We start from the raw sequence: 16,170 nt of genomic DNA on the forward strand, positions 1-16,170 counted from the left end.
TAGACAATTAATTTCATCTTCCAAAGTGCAACATATACACATGTAGCCTCTGAGCTGGGGGCTTGGGGCGGAGGAGCAGAGTGTTCTGAGCAAGAAGTCACCTCCCCCACATATCAAGAATGGGAGGGAGGATCTGGCTACCAGAGGGGAAGAACACCATCTGGCTAAGAGATTAGGAAGACAAATGCCTGGACTTTTAGTCACTCTGAATTAAAAATACGATCAAATGAGAATGAAAACAATACCATCGGTTATGAGGCTAGACATTTCCCGAACAAGAGAGAGGTGGCTCAGGCCTTCTTGGAGCTGCTGTTTGAGTCTCCAGGTACTCTAACCCCTGACTTACATCATGCTGCTCAGGTGTTTCAAGCTCTCTCAAATACTCCTTTGCCGCGCCTGATTGCCTGCCTCCATCTGATCTGACCCTTCCACGAGCCCCTGGAAACAGAGTGGGCGAGGCTCTCATCAGGCTCCAGAAAGAAAGACCCGAATTGGAGGCCAAGTTCAGCCACTTAAACGATCCAGATGAAGAGTCATTTCATCTCTTTGAGCCTCAGTTTCCTCATCTCTATAAAAGTAGGGTGATTTTAAGTAATGCTTCCTTATATGATTTTGAGGAAGACGTTAGTCATTTACACCCCTTTACACTACTGTTTTTCTCTTGAACTCTACATAAGGATAAGCCTGTGTCACACACCTTTGAGCCTCAAGCCCAATCTCATTAGTCAGTATATCCCCCAAACACCTAGAGTGGAAGGGGGACGGAGCTGGTGATCAAGGGCTACTTCCTTGAAACAGCTCTTTTTAGAAATTCCTGATGCCCACAGATCCCAGAACAAATGGGGTAGCCTTATGTTGTTTGCCCAGGAACATGCAGGTGCATGAACCGGCCCTTGGTAATGAGCAGCTATGTTGTAGCTGTCAGTGTCTCAAACCTACCTGAGCACCCAGTGAGCCTTTTTCTCCCAAAGTTCCTGGCGGTCCTTGCCTTCCTCTTGGTCCCTGGTCCACAGATGAAATTTAAATTCAACCAATTTTTATTGAGCTATTTCTTTTCCATGTACCACAAGACCATCTTGGATGCTGATGGAGGCACAAATGAAGGTGCTCTGACCCACCATGATCTCATTCATCACACTTGAATCAAGCAGCCTCATCACCCTGAAGCACCCACTCCCTCCAAACTCCCTCCATCAGGACACGAGTCCTCAGTATCTATATTTTTAACCTCCTCTCCAGCTGAATCTGACAAACACTAACAATTGCTTCCGTGTTTTAATTCACCCAACTAATTTTAAATCCTAAAAGGGGAATGAGAAAAGCTGTCAGGAAATTGATCTCCTTTGAGAAATCAACCTTTTCTTTCTCCACATAAAGGCTAAGGACAAGCGTTCACATTCTGATGTTATCAAGAGCCCAAACACATGGAAAAGTGGGCTAATCTCACTGTGCACCTTGCTAGGGGGTGTTCATTTTCTCCCCGATCTATTTTACTTTACTTACTTTACTGACTTTTTCTGCCACTTTAGATTTTCTCCCACTTTTCTGAGAGATGCTTTCCTCTGTGAAGGACTGACCGGGCTTCTCCATCCCTGGGTGAGGTTTTTTAATCACCATCCCATACCATCCGTAGTGGGAAGGTGAGAATCCAGGGGAGCTTTTACCGATTATCTCCCTCATGGTTCACGACATGACTTGCTCTCCTGTGTTCAGCCATACAATAAAGTGAACCCAAAGGAGAAACCCAGGACACAACAGTGGTGGGGGGGTCCACAGTTGAATTTGAATTGAGCCAGTGTTCAAGAGGAAAGCCGTAAGTATCTCTCAGCTCTTTCCCCCTAGGTTGTGGACACTATTTTCTACCATAAAATAAATACAATCGCATCTCTAATTACACTCTGATTTGATCCAGCTCTTTCTTCAGTACCTTTGTCAAGTGCCAAAACAGCAGAAACTTTCTTAAATGACCATCTGACACTCATAGGATTTTTAACGTTACGGAGAACGATTCAATGCATTAGTAAAATTTGTTGTTACAAAGTTTTTCCTTTTAAGGGTACTTGGAAATAATGTGGTTTAAAAAAAATGTAGAAAGTGTCCCAGAATGGTTTACAGAATGACAGATTTGGGTTATGCTTAGGAGATTTCAAAGGAACTGGTTATCACTCCATAGTTTACAAGGCCCCACCGGACTGAATCCTTCAGGGTGAGACCCTGGCCTTCATGGTCTAAACGACCCAGCCTGTTTGCAAAGTGCCCTGTGTATACTGGCTACTCAGTAAACACTCTGCTGATTTTTCCTGCCAAATTGATTCCAATTTTAAAGAATTAAATCCTATTTGAGTAATTTGCACTCACAGCTTCAGAGGCAGTAATTCAGAGCACAGGCTTCATAACTAGACTGCCTGCGCCTGAACCTGGCCTCCATCACTTCCTAGCTGTGCGAGCTTGGCCAGTTTACCTCACTTTTCCAGCCCGCCCCCCTCCCCCGCCATTTCTCCCCTCTAAAACGAGGAAGATAAAACCTCCCCACTGAAGGCTTAAATGAGTTAAGATAAGTGTCTAGGGCCGTATCTAGGACACAACAAAAGCTCAATAAATATTAGCCATCGGCATTTAACCTCCCCAGAAAAGACGCTACATATTTTGCTTAGGGAGGCCCTGGCAGGGAGCATCGTAGAACATTCCAATACATGTTAAATTCCTATCAGAGAAGGTAAAATTTCAAACGAATATTGCTGAGCACTAAAAGCAAGTTCACTGATACAACCTGTGAGCCTGGATGGCCAAGCTCTCCTGGGTAACCTTGTTCGCTGGATTCTCCACCCCATACCCTGTCGAAAGGAAGAAAACTCAGTGAGTTCTCCAGGCATCTTCAGTGTTCCTGTTGAAGGCAGCCTTCCCTGCAAGAGGTCACTTGAAAGCCACAAGAGAAAGGCAAAATAATCTGAAGGTCTGCGCTCAGTCCTCTTAGGACACAGAATCAGGGAGGAGGTGTGTGAGGGGGGTCCCACTTATTTGCTTAGGACATTCTTATTGTCTTTTCCAGTCTCCTTCCAAACAGCTAGTTGTTTAAATATAAAAGCACTTTGTTTAAATAACCCAAACCCCCAATTTACACAATAACAGTTCCTAAAAGCCCATCCATCCCTTTTAAGGGCTAGATGGTCCCTGGTGTTAAGGACCTTTATCCCCTGTGAGGAAACTCAGAATGTCAAGCACAGCAGCAAGTGTGGCATTTGGGGACAAAGGCACACACAGCACACAAAGAAATAGCAGAAAACTGGCTTTAAAATCCTACAGATCCCTACAGCACTGAGCTAGCTCTCTAGGCACAGGGTGAGCTATTAAAATAATTCATCTGGTAACTGATTTAATTCCTCCCTCAAATTAATATTTCCATTTCTACAGAGAAGATACATATTCCAAGATTGAGGACAATACCTGTTTTGTGACCAGTGCTGCCTTCTTTTTCACACTGCTCACTGTTGACCAGGCTACTGATTAGTTGTAGATTTGCAAAGACAAGAAACCCTAAGCTCAGAACAAAGCAATACGTGGATCAAAGACTTGTGCTTCTTAAGTTTTTTAAACCATTCAGATAAATGGGAAGCTCTCCTACTAATCATTCCTGTTAAATTGTTCTATTCTTCAAGAGTTGATTTCTAGATTCGTAAGTGTGAGTCACATTTTAAAAGGCATGTAGCTAGACATTTTGAAATCGTTTGGAAGATGTGGGCCAATTTGCTCATCACATTAGTGACATTTGTAGTACAACAGATTGGAAAATGATGCGGCTCTGTACAGCAAAGTTCAGACTCTTTCACATTTATACTAGGGAAATCATTACAGCAAAGAAAAGCAAGAACAGAACAAAAGCCCTGTAATACAGCTTTTTCTTTTCATCACTGTTATATTTAAACAAATAGAAATTATCTAAATGTTCAACATTAGAATGGTTTAGTAAATCACTGTTCTTCAACAGAGTAGAATATAATGCATTAAAGTGATACTAGTAAGATTTGGAAACATAGAAAAGCAGAATATAAACTAGTATATACATTAAAAACAGCTCTTTATTATGTATGCAAATAAAGGAAACATACAAACAGGAAAATAATTGCAGGAGGGCGGTGGGTTTGTGCACATTTAAAAAATTAATGATATTCTTAATTTTATCTTAAGTAACAAAAAGTTTTCCCTTATTGCCAAATAATCTGTGCATTGATTTGTTTGCCATAGTACAATCTTTTCCATAAATAAGATCTTATTTAAAATTTCATTTTATTATGCACCTTGCAAAAACCAGCACATCTAATTTATACCCAATAATTTCCCAAGGTCAAGGGATACTGTAATCTGGAGTTCAGCACCTCTTTAAGCCACATTTTCCCAATAATACTGACTGATCTTTAGCAAGTTACAGCCTCAAAACTTAAATGAGTCCTATGACCACGGCTCCAACACTGGGTTAACTAGCAAACCACTGACTTGTTGGATAAACCTAGTTCACTCTAGAACCTGCAAGTAATTATAAATTTTCCTCTTATTAAAAACTCAAACTTGAATAGAAACAACAACAAACAACTACAGTGATTCTTGAAAAGAGCAAAAAGTACAGGGATTCATCAAGATTATGATGCATTAAAGGGAGAGGTTTTCTATTAAAGATGGCCATGGTCACACATTTTTCCCAGCTCCCAAAATGAAAGATTGTTGTTCAAAGTCTGTCCCCAGAAGACAACAGTGCAGAGGTCCAGAGAGCAATCAGCCCGGATTAGAGCAGGAGGACAGAGGGCTCAGGAAGGAGGAAACTAAGAAAAATAAACCTCACATGTTAGAATATATTGGGAGGTTAGCAGTTTTGTGGAAAAGCTTTATGATTAACTAGTAATAGGCACCTGGGGAGAGAGGGTGACTCAAGGAATACAAAAGTGACGGATAAATATCACTTACAGCCATTTGTGATGTTTATCAGTCATCATCTGAATGATGAATTGATTTGACCAAAAGTAGAGAAAATAAGTGTATTATAAGGATGAGTTGAGGGGAAGTGTATGGAAGAGATGGACAGGTTAAGAAAAATCTTTGTTCTCCATCAGAAGAATTCAATAGAAAAACATTCAAAATGGAAAACAAAGAAATAGCAAAGTAAGCAATCTGACTTTAAATTTATGCACAGGCTGAGCTCTGGTTCAAATTAAATAAAAAGGAAAGACATAGGAGACGGAGTTCAGTTTAACAAACCAAAAATAACCAAGACCCAACTGGGCAGAGGACCCACTGCCGATGGCTAGTTAGATAAACCACACACAGGATTGCAAAAATATTAAATAATTCAAGAGTAAGAAATTCTTTCCACTGAGCCATTTAATTTCTCCAGAACTTAGCCTAGTCAAGTTGTAGTCTATTTCTTTCTGCCTTTTGGGGGCTAAAAACAATAGGCTACAATGATAGTTCAAGACATTATTTCACAAATGTTCAAACTGAATTAAAAGCATAAGAATCTATTTCAAGCCTCAACATTTTATGAGAAGTCATATTTTACTTAGTGTCAACAAAGATTGTTTGCATTTTTGAGACTTGAAATTTCTCAGTAGCCATGCTTTTCCAACATGTTTAGTTTGAAGACACAGGAGTCTCACCTTCTTTTGTTCTGAGGAGGTCACTGCCCACCCATCACACACACACACACACATACACTCAGCCATTCCCAGGCTCAGAAATGACATAAGTCAGTCTCTGACCTCTCCTCCACCCCTAAATCCTGAGAATGCTAGGGGGAAAAAAATACCAGCAGAGCAGGACCAAACCACATTAGAGAGGAGTCCACGTAACTCTCGTTTTGAACAAAAATTTCCAAGAGCATCTTGATCTTTGGATTTGAATCCTGTCTCCACCACTTACTTATTAGCTATGTGGTCTCTGACAACTAACTTCACTTTGCTAAACCTTTATTTCCTCTCTTATCCATAAAAAGTAACCAATGATGCTCATAACTCCTGGGGTTGTAGAAAGGTTACATGAGGTCATATAAATAAAGTGCTAGACAAATGCTTTGTAAAATATGATTCCCCTACAGAGATGCCCCACCCCACCCTCAGATAACACCCACCAACCCTTCTTCGGAAATTGTAACCGCTTGGTCTTTTCTCTTTATTTAGTGACTATGAGACCCCCTTATGCACCTGTAGTAAGTCCCACTTCTTTAAATGAAAAAGTCACTATTTCAGAGGTAAAAGCAATTCTTTAAGATGTTAGCTTATTTTCAATCTAGGTGAACTGTTACAGCAGGTTGGGGAGGGAGCAGAGAGGAACCATATAAACTTTCCCTTCTCCATGGAAACCTCTCAGGGATCACGCAGCCTCCATCAGCCCAACCAACACCTGCCTTGACCCCAGACAGAACTATTTACAGAAGCCATATGTGTGGAATAAGAAGTAACTCTTTCCAGAAAACACTGACCTTCAATCCTGGCAGACCTTGTCTTCCTCTTGGACCCTAAGGATAGAAGGAAAGTGGAGACCTTAGAGAAGGAAACAAGCCAGTTTTCACCCCAGCCTCTCTCTCTCCCACAAAAGCAGATAAAATACATCCAACAAGTGGCTATACCTACCTGAGGGCCAACACTTCCTGTTCCCCCGTGAGGTCCATCAATATTAGAACTTCCCTGACAAGAAAGAGGTAAAGTGATTGGTTTAGATAGCCACACATTTCCGAGTTTACCCTCTAGATATGGGCTGTCCCACACAGAAACCACTAACTAGCCTGTGGCTCTTAAATTTAAATTAACCTAAAGTAAGTTAAATATAAAATTTAGTTCCTTAGTTATAGTAGGTACATTTCAAGTGTTCAATAACCACAGGTGGCTGGTGGCTACCATATTGGACAGTACAGATACAGAACAGTTCTGTGATCTAGAAAATTTTGTTGGTCAGCATTCCTCTAGAAGCAAGTGGATTTAATTTGGTGTTCTGAAATATCCACATTGTGGGCATTTTCTCCCTAGATTGTTTGTTTGCTGAACAATATCCAGCAAGGGTTCACCATGCTGGGACAGTAGTCATATGTACTTGCCAAGAAGCCAGGTTTAATACTTGAAAAATGTGCAAAAGGAAACAGAAGACTGGTCTCTGCACATGTGGAGTGATGGGTAGACCAGACGGTGCAAGGGGAGGCTATTCAGTCATGATGGGGACACTTCCTAGAGCTCTCACCTATTTAAGGTCTGAAGTGGGAAAATAAGTGGTGTCCAGAGAAAACCAAACTGAGTCCACATTTCAGGAGAATGGAAAAAAACATCTTGGGTCCCAAATAGGGATATTTTAGATAATTACTCAGTGAAGTTGCATGCTAACTCAGTAAGAATCCATAAATTGGCAAAGAATATGAAATACAGAAACATACAAAACAGAAACAGATTCACAGACATAGTAAACAATTTTATGATTAATGGGGGAAAGAGGGTGGGAAGGGATAAATTTGGGAGTTTGAGATTTGCAAAGGTTAACCACCATATATGAAAATAGAGTAAAAAACAAGTTTCTGCTGTACAGCACAGGGAACTGTATTCAATACCTTGTAATAACCTTTAATGAAAGACATATGAAAATGAATATATGTGTATATATATACATGACTGGGACATGATGATGTACACCAGAAATCAATACATTGTAACTGACTGTACTTCAATTAAAAAAAATTTTTAATACAGAAACAAAAACAATTTGTGCAAAGCTATTCTTCTGTTATTTACAACAGATCAAATTCTGATACAATCTAAATATTCCATGAAGTGAGAGATGTGTTAATTACATTATGGTAGAAATGCTTTTGTAATCACATAAAAACAATCAAAAACTATATTTATCAGAAGTTTATAAAGTAGAAAAAAATTGTGCTATCATGTTGTTCTTTCCAAGTATGCTAAATTTTGTAAGTAAATAATTTATCCAGATAAGGAGAAAGACAAAATGGTGATTCCTCATTTTTTATATTGTTGTAGAACATTTCTTAATAAGCTCATGGGATCCTCATCTGAATGTCTCAGGGAGAGTAACTTTGCCATCAACAAGTTAGGAAGGTCTAGTAAGCTGATGGTTTTCTTAGTCACTGGAACTCCTGAATTTTTTTCTCTACATTTTACATTTCTGTACTCTCAAATATCTGTGGTGTTACTTTTATAATCGGAATTTTTACAGTGAAGTAGATTTTATGAGGGAGAAGGCTTTAGGTAAAACACTCACAATTTGTCCAGATGTAATAAAGATTCTTTCTTAAAATGGTTATCATTTTCTCATTTCAACAGTAAGTAATTTATTTGCAGCCAACATAGTAAAGAAATTATTTGGGCAGATGCTAGAATCATTGGGTAAAAGATGGTTGGTAAATAAGAACTATGCAGTCTCAGGGTGTCATCTTCCAAATTAATCACTGGACAGAGGGAAAAGTATGTTCACAGTGGATGAATCTGGTGGACACCATCTTAATCAGATGACAAAATTAATGCACCAATAATGAGGGAGACTGGCAGTGTCCCACCTGGTGACTGAGAACGGTCCAGCATTGATTAATCTCCTTTCACAAATGCTAACCTGAATCTAGCCATGAGGAAACAATCAGGTAAATTCTAATTGAGGGATGCTGGTGTACTGGTCTAGATCATCAATGTCATGTGAACAAACAAATAACTGGGCAATGGTTGTGACCAAGACAATGAAATGCACCACATAATCCTTGACTGGGTCCCGGGACAACAATAAAAATAGTTGTAAAGGGCATTATTGAGGCAAGTGTGGAAATCTGAATGTGGGCTGTATATTAGAAAAACATTTTGCATTGATACAAAAATTTTTCAAATGTGATGACTGTATTTTGCTTGTATAGGAGAATGCCTTTGTTCCAATTAGTCCTCAAATGACTCAGCAAGATATGTACATATATTACCCATGTATTTGTACAGAGAGACGAAAAGCGGGGTCAGTGGTAACAATTGGTGTCCATTACACTTGTCTTGAAACTACAAATTTTTTTGCAGGTTTCAAATTTTTCAAAATAAAAAGTTGAGGTAAAATGTAGAACAGGTTCATCACATACTATTTCAACAATTCAGAGAACAAGGTTAAAGAAAATAAATGCACTTCTGGCTGTTTATCCTTCTAGGAAAAATAGATACGGGTATCTTCTACCCATTTGGACCCCTTGTGGAGTACAGAGTTTTGTAATCTGGTTTTTTTCACTTAATATCATACCATGAATGTTTTCCTTGTTAGAAATAGTCTTCTAAATTATTTTTCATGGCTTAATAATATTTTATCGTGTTGGTACACCATCATTTATACGAACAATCCCTTTTCATTGAACACGTAGGCTTTGCAGTGATTAAAAATCATCACCTTGACCATCTTTGGAGTTAAAACCTTGTTTGATCCATGATATGTTTCTGGATAAATTTTTAGAGCTGGGAAGACTGGGTCAAAGGACGTGCACATGTTAAGTCATGGCAGGCACAGTTGGCGACCATGCAACAAACCCTCCCCTTTCTTCCTTGCTGACAAAAATCTCAGTTTTGTTTGGTGCAACAACATGCCCCACTCTAAGGGCTGACTTACAACAGGTCTAAGTCAATCATGACAATCTCATCTCTTCTGTCAGAGACGTGCTTTCTCTGGTGCTCTTAAAATGGGGTGAGGGTGGGTGGGGAGCCCAGGACCCAGCCAATGAGCCAAATGAGCTATAAACAGAGTATTGCTGGGAGTGCCCTGATGAAGGCAAGCCCCTCTCCTGCTGCCATTTCATGTAACAGTGGAGATGAAATCCTTAATGCCCAGCCCAAGAACCACACTGCAGATGGCACCCTGGAAAGAAGGAGCTGAGCCCCTGATGACATCACTGGGTTTTGATGACATCACTGGGTTTTGATACACCGCTGAGCTCATGTACCAAACCTGCCCCCACCTGGATTATCAAACACATTTATCAGCTAAAGCCTGCCAGTCAGGCTTTCTGTCACTTGCATATTAAAAAACACAAACAAAAAACAGCCGTTCTAACTGACATATGTTGACTGATTGCCTTCCACAAAGGTTGTATTGCTTTTCATTCTCCCGGAAGTGTGAAGCCGTCACTGGTTTCCCATCCCTTCCCCAAATTCTAGGCATAGAATAAAGTTCCTCTGTGGTTTGAAAGACGGCTTCATCAGGGCCCCTTCTCCAACCAGGTTACAGTCAATCTGCTCTTTGGTAAAACCGAGGAAAGACTGACCCCTAGGGGGCTCTCATCTCAAAGCACCTAACAGGCTAGGCCGTCAGCATGCACCAGCTGCAGGCTTGTGTAACTGGCAGGAGTGACTTCCATCATCCAAATCTACGCAAAGAACCCTTAGTTAGGAGCCTTCTTTGAGCTCAGCATGGGAGTAGCGAGCACAGGAAAGGAAAATGCAGCATGACGTGGCGCTGTTTCAGGTACCTTTTTGCCTGTACGCACAATTCAGGCATCCGGTGTTCAAGGTTAACCCTTTAGCTAAAGTCAGCGATGGACACCTCGGACACCTCGGAAAGCTGTGAGCAGGAGGGTCCCCCCGGTGCCGAGACGGATGCAGCAGCAGACAGTTTGTCTAGAGACCTGAGTTCCTTTCCAGCAGTGAAACCATGAGCAAATCACAGCTGATACAGATCAAGACCTTTCTTGCCATGATAACCACTGACTCCTGGAAACTTTGAAATGGTTTCTCTACTAGTCCCACCCTGCGGATGAGGAAACTGGGGCCGGGATGGGTTCAGGGTGGCTGCCCTGCTGTTCCCTTAGCTCAATCCCATAGCTGATTGAGGCAATTCACATGGCTCTCTGATCTCAACTCACCAAAGAAAATCCTCACAGTTGGTCCAAAACAACTGTAATCGACAACAGGATGAGAAATTCTTGCAGCAAGTCATGACGATTTTCTCACATAGCTGTGTAATAATGATCTTGTTACAAACTGGACTTTATTCAGAACCTGGGCGTATATAAAATGGTTGCGAACTAGCCAAAATTCATGAAGGAGAATGGATGTCCTAAGGTTTTTGTCAAAGGATGCAAATAGGAGTTCTAAGCAAATGGAAGTTCCTCTAGAGTTGTGAACATTTTGCTATGCACACCCCATTCCTGGAAACTGGGAAGGATGAACTCTGTGGATGGAGGTACCTGGGTTATTTCAGTCATTATTCAGAATCTTGCATTTTAATGTCTTGGGAGTAAAAATCTAAAAATACCTTTCAACAAATTGGTCTCTGTCAAGATAGCAAGTCTTTTTCCTTCTGTGATGACTCTTATCACAATGCTTCTAGTATTTAGAACTAGACAAAGATCTTCTCTTTAAAAATGGATGGTACCCCATACACATCAATTGACAGTTGCCATGACAGAAAGCAAGCCAGCGGGGTGATGACCCTGAGCATTTTTTAAATCGAGGCATCATTATAAAATTGGAGAATTTTAAAACTGAAAGGGCTTAGGCATCATTGAGTCCCATATTTTCAATTCGGAGATGAGGAAACCAAGGACAAAAGAGGTAAAGTAAATTACTAATGCTGTGGGAGGTAAGATCTGTACAAAAAAATAATAATAAACCAGGAGACAAAAATGCTAGGACAAGGATATAAGTAGAGATTAGCATTCAGAGCTCCTGTTCCCATGGACAGTGGAGACCATACATTTTCACTGTGGTTTTCTCTGCTGATCCAACCTGAATGCCCACGACTCCTGCCCCAGCCAGCATCTGCTCCCAGGGCACCAGTATCCCCAAAGGGAGGGAGACCTTCTTACCTAGTGTCCATGCCTCCCTTTTTCCCCCTTGGGGCCTTGGGTGAATCTATGAATTCCAGGATCTCCCTGGGAAAATAAAAGGTTGCTTAGCTCAAATGGGTAGGAAAATTATGATTATTAAAAAAGAAAAGGCACCAAAGTGGACCCTTTCAGTTGTCTGAGCCTGCTCAGTATTCCAAATACCCAGTGCAGTTAAAATTCTAAACACTTTAAGAGCCCAAACGTTGTATAAGATGGACTTCCTTTCAAATCCCCTATTGGTCACAATACTAAGACAGGCTGAACAGATGCCTCATTAATGAATTATTCATTGTCCTCTGCCTTTGTGCCCAAGCAAACAATTCACAGTCCCTGGATTAGAGCAGCAGAAATCCCTGAAGCCCCACTACTCACAAAATCTCCCCTCTCCTCTCCATGCTCACCAGGTCATCCAGGTGGCCCAGGCAAGCCCTTAAATCAAATTTTTAAAAAGTGTCACTTTTTAAACTCATCTATTGCCTAAAGGGAAATGGCAAATGAGATTCAAATTAAAAGAGCAATGTAGTACGTGAACTTTAAAGCATTAGCTGCCAAAGAGATGAGGTTGAGACACAGAAAAGAACATACTTTTATTGGAAATCTGGGATACACTTGGCCCTATATGTGCATTGCCTCACAATTCAAGAATTAACCTGCTACATATGAGGAAACTGAGGCTCAGAGAAGTCAGACCCTGTCCCCCTACCACCAATACCCTGGATCTTTTCACAACTTCCTGATGCTCCTACACAGAAATACACGTAAGGAAAAGAAGGCTTTCTCCATCAGTACTAGCAGCGCAAGATCTTATGAAAAAGAGAAGAAAAGAGAGAGAAATGCTTCTGGAGCTCCTGACTGCTACAGGCAGGGAACCAGAGAGGTGGAGGAACTTGCCATTAGACTATGACATGAAAAGCAAATGGTTGCTTCTCTTAAAACCTGCTGTTAGATACACATGACTGTATCTAAAATAGATAAACACAAGGTCCTACTGTATAGCACAGGAAACTACATTCAATACCCTGTAATAACATATAACGGAAAAGAATATAAAAAGAAAAAAATATATGTGTATGCATATGTACAAATGAATCACTTTGCTGTACTCTTAAAGCTAACATTGTAAGTCAACTACAATTCAATAAAAAAAATGTTTGTTAAACCTTGCTGTTAGTGGTACCACCTCTGTGCCATAGTTCCTACAGAATCACAGAATTGGGGAGAGCCCCCCCATGCAGGAGCCTTCCTCGGATGATGTTATGTACCTGGTTCTGGAGGGTACACACCACGCCCTGAGAATAGTAAAGTGGGGCCCCCTCTGAAATCTGACTCTCAGACACACAGGAAATGGGATGTTCTCTGGTTTCCACACGAAGTCACCTCATAATGTCACTGGAGACCTTTCTTCACGTCTTCCCCGGTCTGATACAATGGTAAGAAGGAATTAGTTAATTCTAAATTTTAATCCTGCTGTTTAATTGACAACCAAGGCAAATTTCTTTGACTTCTCAGTTCAAAACAATTTTCTCATCGGTGAAATAGACATACTTATCTTATAGGGCTGTTACAGGGACTCAATGGAATAGTAAATTAAAATGCTGAGTACAGGGCCTGACATATGGTGCCTATTATGTTTTGTCCAACATGTAGTCCTTCCTTTTTCTGACCCAGACACTGGCTTCCAGAGTAATCTTCCAAATCTGTAGCTTTGAACACATGTCTTACTTGCTTAGAAACTTTCAACAGCACCTGGTGACTCAGCAGAAAAGAACAAAACCCTTAAAACATGGCATTAAACCGGTTCCAACTTGCCCTTCCAGACTGTCCTCCCACTCTTTATACTTTTGATCTCACCCTCCACTTCTGTTGAAGTGGAATCTTTGTTTGTCCAAAACCACTCTGAGTTCTTTTAATCTAAGCCTTTTCTTTTTCTTAACCTGGAATACTGTGTGTGTGTGTGTGTGTCTCTCACAGAAGTCTCAGTGGAGAATGTCTTGATTTCCTGTGTTCCCTGGGAATGCCTGAGTCTTCTCCACCCTGAGCACATTCTCAAATGCCAAAGGGCCTCAGTAGGGAAGGCTGGTCTCACATCCCCTTCCTCCTCCCTCACCATCTTTTAAATTTCATTCCATCATTACTCCCTCACTGAAGCCTTCCTGACTGCGCAGGCTGGATCAGATCCCAGTGCCATTTCCTTGCCTTTCATGTACTTATCTCAGCAGTAATCTTACACCTATTTCCATGATTATTTCATTAATATCCGTTTCACCCCATAGAGGCAAATCCTGAGAAACAGAACTTATGCCTATTTTGGTCCCCATTCTACAGTCTTCCCTAAATTACAATACATGCTCAGTGAATTTTGTTGACTGATTGGATGGAGAAAGGCCACTCTACCTGAGATTCCTCTCCAAGTCACTGGGCTCCCATTGATTCTTTATTTGTACCATTCTTACAGCCTTTTTCTTATCCTATCTTGTATTAGAGTTATTCCTGTACAAATCTTATCTCCTGCACCAGCAAACCAGCTCTTTATTGGTCAACCTTGACTCATTTACTTCTGAACCCTTCTCTGTGTCCGCCAAAATGCCCTACAGCTAGGAAGCACTTGACAGGCGTTTACTGAGTTCAACTAATTTTGGTGGAAACTGAAGGCTCTCCAGTCTTGAAGGGAATGTAGTGTGCTCCACCTTCTCCAAAATCTGACCCACAAACTGCAGGTTGGAAATTAAACCTCAATAAAGAGTCATGTCTTGCGACTCTCTGTTTCATGTATCAGGAAATCAATCCACGCCTAAGGGTAAAAACATTGCTCTAATTCCATAGGGGTAATAGAAACATACGTAAATAAATTTAACCCTCTTTATCTAATCCAGTGAATCAACAGAAGCTGATTACAGTGCTGTGTCAAGTTGGATCCTTCAGGCTGGAATCCATCATCAGTTAGTAATGTCTACATGGGCATGGGAAGGGAAATTGATAAGTAATGTCTGCCTGGGCACAGGAAGGGGGAGTTGCAGTACATACACCAGGAACCTGCCCTCCCTCACATGGAGAGAGTGACCAGCACAGTGCACAGTCGCAGTCAAGCAGATAGTCCAAACAATGGACACTGGGAGATGCAGAGAAGGGGGAGGTCACTACAGACTGACATGGTCAAGGAGGGCATCATTAGGATGAAAGAGAGGAGGTGGAAACTGAAGGAAAGGTGAGGTTCAAGTAAACACTGAAGATGGATGCAGGGGAAAGGCGTTCCTGGATGAAGTACTGAGTGAGGGTGAGACACAGAGCTTGGCATGCAGAAGGAATCTCCAGGGGACAGTGAGGAGCCCAGTTTGACTGGGAAGGACACTTTTGGACTGAGATTAGTGAAGAATGTGGTTGAAAGGCCTTGCGTGTCAGACTACATCACTGGTGACAGGAAGCCATGAAAAGCTTGAGCAAAAGGGAATGATGCCCATGATAAAGCACAAAAAGTTAAGTAAGCTGGTTCCCATGACCCATTTCACTATCAGCAGAGTCAAGCCTTAAGTAGAAGTTCCAAAGACTAATCTAATATTTATCACCCTTTCACTCCCAACCCAGTACTAGTGCTACCAGACGACGCTTTCCCAGAGCTTAGAAATAAGCTATCCAGGTCAGTTTCTGCAGCAGGAATCTGAGAGATGTGGGAGAAGAATCTTCTCACACTTTACCCGATTTCCCATTTCCTTTTCCTCCAGATGACCCTGGGACTCCACGATCACCCTAGAAAAAAACAAAGAAATACAAAAAGAATCTGTATTACATAAGTCACACACACCAGGAAATTTTTTCACATAGTTTCACATTCTAGCCAAGAGTAGAAAGTTCTAAATCTGACTATGTGGCAGACTATATGCCCTGAACAATCTTCCCTTCAAAAAACAATTTAAAATCCAAATAACAAATTAAATTACATCTTACATGCATCCATGAGCTGATAAAGAAAAAGAGAGATGCTTAGAGTTTAGACAAAGAGAAAGCAGGAATCTAGAAGAGTCACAGCTATTGGCTGCCGGAGGACTCCTGATCACTCTGGACATGTGTGGTGTGAAAACCCACAAGGTGATCACTCATTTTAAAGTGGTCCCAGGAGGCAGTGCCACCAAGTATGTGGCAGAAGCAAACAACCTCCACTCAGTGGCTTCTCACAGATAAAGTTCCATCAAAAATGAGTGTCAATCAAAAGTTACAACACATAGGAGGTAGACACCATGAGGGAGAAGCCAGCAGATCCAACAGACAACAAATTAGACTTATAATGACTATAGATTTTGGAATTATCACAATGTAAAATAAATATCTTTAATCATTTAAATAAC

At 41.0% G+C, this 16,170-nt stretch overlaps 1 protein-coding gene across 7 annotated transcripts in view; it reads right to left on the bottom strand.

The window, feature by feature from the left end:
- The window catches only part of LOC140697478 (uncharacterized), a 53,099-nt gene that overhangs the window by 13,545 nt on the left and 23,384 nt on the right, over nt 1–16,170 (bottom strand). For 6 of the 7 annotated variants that reach the window (XM_072965312.1, XM_072965309.1, XM_072965310.1 and 3 more), the window contains 6 exons: nt 15,523–15,574; nt 6,618–6,671; nt 6,467–6,502; nt 2,771–2,834; nt 940–1,002; nt 347–438 (listed from right to left, as the gene is read on the bottom strand). In XM_072965312.1, the coding sequence (XP_072821413.1) occupies nt 347–438; nt 940–1,002; nt 2,771–2,834; nt 6,467–6,502; nt 6,618–6,671; nt 15,523–15,574 (361 nt within the window). The remainder of the gene's footprint in view (nt 1–346; nt 439–939; nt 1,003–2,770; nt 2,835–6,466; nt 6,503–6,617; nt 6,672–15,522; nt 15,575–16,170) is intronic. The other variant, XM_072965311.1, reaches the window with a different exon arrangement.

This window comes from Vicugna pacos, chromosome 7 (assembly GCF_048564905.1).
Source record: "Vicugna pacos chromosome 7, VicPac4, whole genome shotgun sequence".
NCBI classification, from domain to species: Eukaryota; Metazoa; Chordata; class Mammalia; order Artiodactyla; family Camelidae; genus Vicugna; species Vicugna pacos.